The sequence below is a fragment of the Salmo salar genome, chromosome 23 (assembly GCF_965601325.2).
Source record: "Salmo salar chromosome 23, fSalSal1, whole genome shotgun sequence".
Taxonomy (NCBI): Eukaryota; Metazoa; Chordata; class Actinopteri; order Salmoniformes; family Salmonidae; genus Salmo; species Salmo salar.
Window position 1 is genome coordinate 42,122,771 of NC_138313.1, and position 9,642 is coordinate 42,132,412.

Here is a 9,642-nt window from a genome sequence, read left to right on the forward strand (position 1 = left end):
GCTGCACCTTGGTCTACTCCCTTTGACGGTCGTGACAGAACCACCCACCACCGAAGGACCAAGCAGCGTGGAAGGGAGCAACAGGAGAAGTACTTGGAGTCGTGGACATGGGAGGAGATATTAGACGGGAAAGGACCCTGGAGGCAGGCTGGGGAGTATCGCCGACCGAAGGAACTTGAGGCAGCGAAGGCAGAGCGGCGTTACTATGAGGCGCTGTATAAGCCAAGAGGCAAGTGCGAGAGGCAGCCCCCCCAAAAATGTGGGGGGGGGGAGCACACAGGGAGTTGGGCAGAGTCAGGGTGGAGTCCTGAGCCAACTCCCCGTGCTTACCGTGGGGAGCGGGTGACGAGGAAAGCACCGAGCTATGCGGAAATGTGCACTGTATCGCCCATACGCACGCACAGTCCGGTGCGGTCAGTACGGGCTCTTCAGTGTTGCCGTGCGAGAGTTGGCCGGCAGCCAGGGAGAAGTGCACCGGCACAACGTATCTGGTCTCCAGTGAGTCTCCTCGGCCCAGCTTACCCTGCGCCTGCTCTACGCACGGCAGCCCTCATTCTCCAGCACAGCCCAGTTCGCCCTGTGCCAGCGCTCCGCCCGTGCCGGGCTACAGTGACCATTCAGCCAGGATGGGGTGTGCCAGCCCTGAGCTCCAGACTTCCGGTGCGCCTCCACAGCCCAGTGTGCCCCGTGCCTGTTCTGCGCACCCAGTCTCCTGTAAGTCTCCCCAGTCTGGGGAGACCGGTCCCAGCTCCACGCAGGAGGCCTCCAGTGACGCTCCTCAGCCCAGAGCCACCAGAGACGGTCCTCAGCCCAGACCCTCCAGCGACGCTCCCCAGTCAGGGGCCTCCAGCGACGCTCCCCAGCCCGGGGCCTCCAGCGACGCTCCCCAGCCCGGGGCCTCCAGCGAGGCCCCTCAGCCCGGGGCCTCCAGCGACACCCCTCAGCCCGGGGCCTCTAGCAACGGTCTGCAGTCCAGAGCCTCCAGCGGGGGTCGGCAGCGCAGAATGGGGGCTACGCCGGAGCCAGAGCCACCTCCGTGGCTGGAGGATTGGCGAAGGGTGGGTGTTTCACAGGAACCGTCGTAGACGGTGGCCACCCTCCCTTCCCTCCCTTTAGGTTTGGGGTTGTTTTTGTGGGTTTTTTTTGTTTGAGGTGGAGTCGGGGTCTGCACTTTCGGGGGGGGGTTTGTTTTCCAGGTTTGGCCGAGTATGGTTTCCAGTCAGAGGCAGGTGTCTTTCGTTGTCTCTGATTGGAAGCCATACTTAGGCAGCCTGTTTTCCTTTGGGTTTTGTGGGTGGTTGTTTTCCGTATAGTCTATGTACCTTACGGAACTGTTGGCTGTCATTTGTTAATTTTGTTTAAGTGTTCTCTCATAATAAAAGAAGATGAGCACTCAACACGCTGCACCTTGGTCTACTCCCTTTGACGGTCGTGACAGCACTGCCTTCATGTCATAGGCTTGCAGTAGTTAAATCTTAATAACAGCCACACCATAACAAAAGGTTCAAAACTTTATTAGGGTAATAGCAAAAGTAAGTCAAGCCGTTGTTTATAGGGAAAATAAGAACAGAAGAGCAATTGTAAAGCAGGGGGAAAATGCACTACCTTCCCCAAAGCAGGGGCGGCAGGCAGCCTAGTGGCTAGAGTGTCGGACTAGTAACTGAAAGGTTGGAAGATCGAATCCCCAAGCTGACAAGGTAAAAATCTGTTGTTCTGCCCCTGAACAAGGCAGGTAACCCACTGTTCTTAGGCTGTCATTGAAAATAAGAATTTGTTGGTAACTGACTTGCCTAGTTAAAAAACAGTGGACCACCCCACCTAGAAAATGTCAATCATAAAATGGGATTGAGAGGGCATTGTTTATAGGGAATATAGGAGCAGGCTATTATATTTCAGTTGGAACTAAATTTGAACAATGGAATGAAATATGGTTTAAACCTTGACAAAAGTTCTGAACAGGCTATATTACTGCAATAGACCAACAAAGGCAAGGGCCTACCTAACAAATTACAGAAATTACACTAATTTAGAACAGATCACCTTTTTGATTATTGACACACCCACGCACCCTGTTGTTTTAGGTCTCCCCTTGTTATTTTCTGGTCCGAGAGGAGACTGCTGGGTTGGTCGCAGGAGTGCCAGAGGAGGTGTCTCGCGGTGTCTGTCAACACCCCATCGGTGGAAAGTCCAGACCACCGAGGCTACACGCCTGCCTCCTCATCGCCCCTGGGACCGTGCCATTGACCTTCTGTCTGATGTAGCCCTCCCGAGAGGACACTTCTATCCCCTCTCCTGTGCGGAGACCGAGGCCATGGAGACATCCATCCATACAGGAGAGCCTCCAGCAGGGTCTTTTTCCGCCCCTCTACGTCACCAGCCTCCTCAAGCTTCTTTTTTGTTAAGAAGAAAGATGGGGGACTGCGCCCCTGCATTGATTATCGAATACTGAATAAAGCCACCGTTAAGTTCAACTATCCTTTACCCCTCATCCCAACCATCATCGAACAAATGCACGGGGCGCAGTACTTCATGAAACTGGACTTGCGGAGCGCCTACAATCTGGTGTGCATTCGTGCAGGCTACGAATGGAAAACTGCCTTTTCCATGACCACAGGCCACTACGAGTATCTCGTCATGCCCTTTGGTCTGTCTAATGCTTCTTCAGTCTTCAGTAGTGGTTTATATAGACAACATTTTGGTCTATTCTGCTGACTGCGGCCAGCATGTCTCATTAGTCAGGTCTGTGCTGGGAAGACTGTTGGAGCATGATCTATATGTTAAACAAGAGAAATGTTTGTTTTTCCAGAGGTCCTTGTCCTTTTTGGGCTACCTCATATACACAAAGGGAGTGGAGATGGAGGAGCAATGCATCAGCACAGTCAGGACATGGCCCACCTCCAACTCCGTGAAAGCAGTCCAGCAATTCCTGGGGTTCGCCAACTATTTTCGGAGGGCCGTCCGGGGCTTCAGCACGGCGTTCGCGCCTCTTACCTCCCTACTGAGAGGATGTCCCCAGTGGCTTCATTGGACGGCGGAGGCGGAGAGGGCGTTCGAGACACTGACAGCTAAGCATCGATCATCATGTCACCAGAATAAGACCCTCCATATTTATTGAAAGGAGCATCAACCTCATCACTGTGCACTTCCACCACTCTGTGAAGTTCATCATTTATTTCATCTGTAGCCTAATAAACTGCATGCTTTCCCATGATGTCATGCCATCTTCTGTCTGACATGCAGGCTACTTTACTGCATAAAAAGGTTGGATGGAAACCTGGCTAATGTCAAGCCATTTTGACAATGCTGGAATTTTGGATGAACGTGCGCATGCCTACAGGAGACTTTTGAAGTAGCCTAATTAGATTAAAACATTGTAACTGTTTGTGTTTATGCCACATGTAAAAAGTAATACATTAAAAAGTGAGATTATAAATATTTAGGCTATATTGAAGCTTTCTAGGTGTGCAAGGAATATCCGCTCGGATTGGAGAGGAATCAGAGCTAGGCTTTCCTGAATAACTGAGCCTGCTGGGACAGAGCATATGTGACCACATTATTTTAGGACGACTTGGAAGAATGAGGATCTGAAACAGACAGCGCATTCAGTATCAGAAGTAAGAATACAGCTATACTGGCCTTCTACTGTGCCTTTCTAGAACTTATAAACTATCGAGTAGACCGACAACAGATCCAAATCGAATGAAACATTCAAATCACAGAGCTTTTACGCTGTTATTCAAATGACATTTTCACTGCAGCCTAGAGTAGAAGGTTGCACTCACTTGAAAACAATAATGCAATTATTCATTGCATTGTGGTGTTGTAGGCTACTATAGTCTAGGTAGGATACTTGTATTGTCCCTAAACCAGATCAATAGGGGGGATTTTTGAGCCGTGTGTTAAATGTATTCACTGAAGGACTGCCCGTTCCATGATCTCGCCATCACGGTTGACAACTCCCTTGTGTCCTCCTCCCAGAGTGCTAAGAGCCTTGGCGTGACCCTGGACAACACCCTGTCGTTCTCCACCAACATCAAGGCGGTGACCCGATCCTGTTGGTTCATGCTCTACAACATTCGCAGAGTACGACCCTGCCTCACACAGGAAGCGGCGCAGGTCCTAATCCAGGCACTTGTCATCTCCCGTCTGGATTATTGCAACTCGCTGTTGGCTGGGCTCCCTGCCTGTGCCATTAAACCCCTACAACTCATCCAGAACGCCGCAGCCCGTCTGGTGTTCAACCTTCCCAAGTTCTCTCACGTCACCCCGCTCCTCCGCTCTCTCCACTGGCTTCCAGTCGAAGCTCGCATCCGCTACAAGACCATGGTGCTTGCCTACGGAGCTGTGAGGGGAACGGCACCTCCGTACCTTCAGGCTCTGATCAGGCCCTACACCCAAACAAGGGCACTCCGTTCATCCACCTCTGGCCTGCTCGCCTCCCTACCTCTGAGGAAGCACAGTTCCCGCTCAGCCCAGTCAAAACTGTTCGCTGCTCTGGCACCCCAATGGTGGAACAAGCTCCCTCACGACGCCAGGACAGCGGAGTCAATCACCACCTTCCGGAGACACCTGAAACCCCACCTCTTCAAGGAATACCTGGGATAGGATAAAGTAATCCTTCTAACCCCCCCTTAAAAGATTTAGATGCAGTATTGTAAAGTGGTTGTTCCACTGGATATTATAAGGTGAATGCACCAATTTGTAAGTCGCTCTGGATAAGAGCGTCTGCTAAATGACTTAAATGTAAATGTAAATGTTCTTTCACGACCGATGATGCACCTGGCCTGTCCTCTGCCTATCAGCTATTCCTATTTGATCTTGTCGATTCATATTGAAAATGTATGCAGCTTTGAATGCTTTTATATGTGTTACGATTGCTAGTTAGCCTATTGCAGATCTGGACAAACGGTCCACCAGCCATTATTTTCACTATGAATGGTGGATATAGGCCAGGATAGGCTGTTAGACTGGTAGACTATAGTGACCTGGGTTGGATACCTGTGGTATAGTAAAAGTTAGCACATGGAAAACCATAGGGCATAAGGGATGTACCAAAACACCTTGATATAGGGGAGGAGCATGCAAGCTGAGGAGGAAATGTGGCTACGATGGTTCGAAATTATATAGTAAAACCTACTAAAGAATGAATGTCAACCAGGAAAAAAAACGCACTACCCTCCCCTTGCCCAATAAAAAACCACACAACCCTCTCCAAAGAAAAAAAATAAGTTTGACAACCCTCCGCTATTTTGGACCACGCCTCCCCCCAGTAAATTGCGATCTGGCTCTTAGATGGTAGGGTAAGTTTTTATATTATGTGTCACAAAATATAATGTATTTATACACCAGTCCAGTTTGTGGTGGTAATACAACATTGAATGCGAACCTCCATAAATCCTCATTGAAGACAAATGTGTTGAAGGGTAAACGTCTGAACAACTGACTGCCAATCTGTTTTATTATTTTATATCACTTATATAAATAAGATTACGCATATGTACGAAGTTTAACTCCTTTTAAATTACATTTTTGGGGATTTAGAAGGTTTTCAATGGAGTGTGTTTTTAAAGCCTTTAAGTGCACAAAGTGACGAGTCCCAAATCTTGACCAATCCAGACTTCTAAGTGAGGCTGTTTTCTCCACTAGGAGCTTCAAAAGGAATCCTGAAGTAAATCAAGTACTTCTGAATGTGACTTACAGCCTGCTGTGCTTTAATAAGTGAGGTTTGCTGCATGCACTCCTCCTGAAGGAGCACACGGGGGGGGGAAATGCCCTGCCTCAGGGCAGACATCAGACTTTCAGATGTTTCCTTCAGCACAGAGCAGACTGACAGCTGTAATGGGCTCTATATACTCACCTCGCACACAGTAATCCTATGCACGCTAGCACACATAACGTCAACTCTCAGCACTTCTAATGTGACCAGCCCCAATGATCCTCCGTCTTTTTCCCCTGTCCCGCTACAAAGTTTCTCCCTGCAGCCGGTTACTGAGTCTGAGGTGCTAAAGGAGCCCCTTAAACTTGACCCCCAAAAAACATCTGGGTCAGATGGTTTAGATCCTTTCTTCTTTAAAGTTGCAGCACTTATCATAGCCAAGTCTATCTCTGATCTGTCTGTCCTCTCTGGGGAGGTTCCCATAGCTTGGAAGGCAGCCACGGTGTGTCCTTTATTTAAAGGGGGAGATCAAGCTGATCCTAACTGTTATAGGTCAATTTCTATTTTGCCCTGTTTATCAAAAGTGTTCGAAAGACTTATCAATAATATACTGGCTTTCTTGATGTCTATAGTATTTTCTCTGGTATGCAATCTGGTTTCCGCTCAGGTTATGGATGTGTCACTGCAACCTTAAAGGTCCTAAATGATGTCACCATTCCTCTTGATTCTAAGCAATGTTGTACTGCTATTTTTATTGACTCTGCCAAAGCTTTTGATATGGTTGGCCATTCCATTCTTGTGGGCCAGCTAAGAAGTATTGGAGTCTCTGAGGGGTTTTTGCTGCCTGTCACCAAGGGAGTACCCCAAGGCTCGATCCTAGGCCCCAGGCTCTTCTCAATTTACATCAACAACATAGCTCAGGCAGTAGGAAGCTCTCTCATCCATTTATATGCAGATGATACAGTCTTATTCTCAGCTGGCCCCTCTCCGGATTTTGTGTTAAACGCTCTACAATAAAGCTTTCTTAGTGTCCAACATGCTTTCTCTGCCGTTAACCTTGTTCTGAACATCTCCAAAACAAAGGTCTGGTAAGAAGAATGCCCCTCTCCCCACCGGTGTGATTATTTCCTCTGAGGGTTTAGAGCTGGAGGTAGTCACCTCATACAAGTACTTGGGAGTATGGCTAGACGGTACACTGTCCTTCTCTCAGCTCATATTAAAGTTGCAGGCTAAGGTTCCTCTATTGTAATCGCTCCTCTCTCACCCCAGCTGCCAAACGAATCCTGATTCAGATGACATAATTTATAGATCGGCAGGTAAGGGTGCTCTCAAGCGGCTAGATGTTCTTTGGCCAGATGTTCCGGTGGCCATTTGATTAATTGTTCAGCAGTCTCATGGCTTTGGTGTAGAAGCTGTTAAGGAGCCTTTTGGTCCTAGACTTGGCGCTCCGGTACTGCTTGCCGTGCGATAGCAGAGAAAACAGTCTATGACTTGGGTCACTGGAGTCTCTGACAATTTTATGGGCTTTCCTCTGACACCACCTTTTATATAGGTCCTGGATGGCAGGAAGCTTGGCCCCAGTGATGTACTGGGCCATACGCACTATCCTCTGTAGCGCCTTACGGTCAGATGCCGAGCAGTTACCATACCAGGCGATGATGCAACCGGTTAGGATGCTTTCGATGGTGCAGCTGTAGAACTTTTTGAGGATCTGGGGACCCATGCCAAATATTTTCAGTTCCCTGAGGGGGAAAAGGTTTTGTCGTGCCCTCTTCATGACTGTCTTGGTGTGTTTGGACCATGATAGTTCATTGGTGATGTGGACACCAAGGAACTTGAAACTCTCAACCCACTCCACTACAGCCCCGTTGATGTTAATGGGGGCCTGTTCGGCCGCCTTTTCCTGTAGTCCACAAATGCCACTACTACCACTGTGTACCTTTTTCCTCACTCGAAGAGGAGTGCCCTCACATCAAAATCTCTATATTGTCACCATTAAAGCACATTTTCAACAGGAGAAAAGGAAAAACACAATGGCTGTGTTCCAGATGGAAACTTATTCCCTACATACAGTGCTTTCAGAAAGTATTCACACCCCTTGAATTTTTCCACATGTTGTTGTGTTACAGCCTGTGTTTAAAAAAAATTGTCACTGGCGTACACACAATACCCCATAATGTCAAAGTGGAATTATGTTTTTCGAATTTTGTACAAATGAATTACAATTGAGAAGCTAACATCTCTTGAGTCCTTAAGTATTCAATCCTTTTTATGGCAAGCCTAAACAAGTTCAGTAGTAAAAATGTTTTTAAAGATATACTGTGCAGACATCGCTCCTCCATTTCCTGGTTGCTAAAATTCTAATAGTTTGCCAAATTTCAGTTTGTGACAAAACAAGCATGTATAGTGTAGAGAATCATTGGACCATCTAATCCGCTGTGAAATATATTTTCCATAACCAAAAATATTAGAATTGACAGAGTGAAAAAAAGGAAGCCTGCAAAGAATAAAAATATTCCAAAACATGCGTAGTTTGCAACAAGGCACTAAAATAATACTCCAAAAATGTGGCATAGCAATTTTGTCCTGAATATAAAGTGTTATGTTTGGGGCAAATCCAATACAACACATTACTGAGTACGACTCTCCATATTTTCAAACATAGTGGTGGCTGCATCCTGTTATAGGTATGCTTGTAATCGTTAAGTACTGGGGAGTTTATCAGAATAAAAAAGAAACCGAATGGAGTTAAGCACAGGAAAAATCTTAGAGGTTCAGTCTGCTTTACAGACACTAGGAGATGAATTCAGCTTTCAGCAGGACAATTACCTAAAACAGGGTATCCCAAACTTGGTTCCCTTTCACTATGGGGTATTGTGTGTAGATGGGTGATGGGAAAAAAATGATTTAATCCATTTTGAATTCAGGCTGTAACACAATTTTTTGGGGGAATATGTCAAGGGGTGTGAATACTTTCTGAAGGCACTGTAGTGTACTACTTTTTACCAGGGACCCTAGGGAAGAGGGTGCCATTTGGTACACGGGCCATGTGTTTTTAGACCCATTTGCAGATGAAAGGCTGAGGTTATTTCTTAGCAGGAGCAGTATTATTAGTAGCATCGGTGTACATAACATTATTGTGCCCTTGTGCAGCCTGTTTGTTTGTGTATGTATGTGTAGATCCGTGTGTGCTTGAATGTGTGTGTCTGTCTCATGGGACAGTGATGGGAGGATGACACTCCCATAGCTACAGAATAAGATTTTTATGTCATATCGGCATAGTGCAAGTTGGGTGCACTTACCTCATTGGAGATGATGAAACAGAGCTACTGTGTCTGGAGCTCTGAGGACTAGCCATTCTTGAGCTCTGAGTACTAGCCATTCTGGAGCTCTGAGGACTTGCCATTCTTGAACTCTGAGGACTAGCCATTCTGGAGCTCTGAGGAATTGCCATTCTTGAGCTCTGAGGACTAGCCATTCTTGAGCTCTGAGGACTAGCCATTCTGGAACTCTGAAGACTAGCCATCATGGAGCTCTGAGGACTAGCCATCCTGGAGCTCTGAGGACTAGCCATTCTGGAGCTCTGCCGACTAGCCATTCTATCTGTGTCCATACCACTTCAGCACAGCACCTGCAATAAAAAACATTAGATATGATCATTATTATACAAACCATAAGCACACATTGTTTTCTCTCTATTCCACCATATAGTAATGTAGAGTGAGTAATACACAATTTATCGCAACATTTATCCGCTTGACAATTTTATACTTTATTAGAATCCTAAATCAAACTTTTTAATGAAAAGACCTGAACACTTAACATGAACATACACAGACAGATGCGCACGAGCTGACTCACACACACTGCCTCTCTGGCTGTGTAGCTTGCCATGGCACCGCATCCACTACAATCGCTCCTTATTGATCTAGACCCAAGCCTTCTATTCTGGTCTTGTCTTTTTTCTCTCAGAGTAATTCAATTAT

At 46.9% G+C, this 9,642-nt stretch overlaps 1 protein-coding gene across 1 annotated transcript in view; it reads right to left on the reverse strand.

Moving 5' to 3' along the window:
• The window catches only part of LOC106584619 (protein inscuteable homolog), a 60,279-nt gene extending 50,997 nt beyond the window's left edge, over positions 1-9,282 (reverse strand). The window contains exon 1 of the mRNA XM_014170100.3: positions 8,959-9,282. Within this exon, the coding sequence (XP_014025575.1) occupies positions 8,959-9,269 (311 nt within the window). The 5' untranslated portion in view covers positions 9,270-9,282. The remainder of the gene's footprint in view (positions 1-8,958) is intronic.
• Between the last annotated feature and the right edge of the window lie 360 nt (positions 9,283-9,642).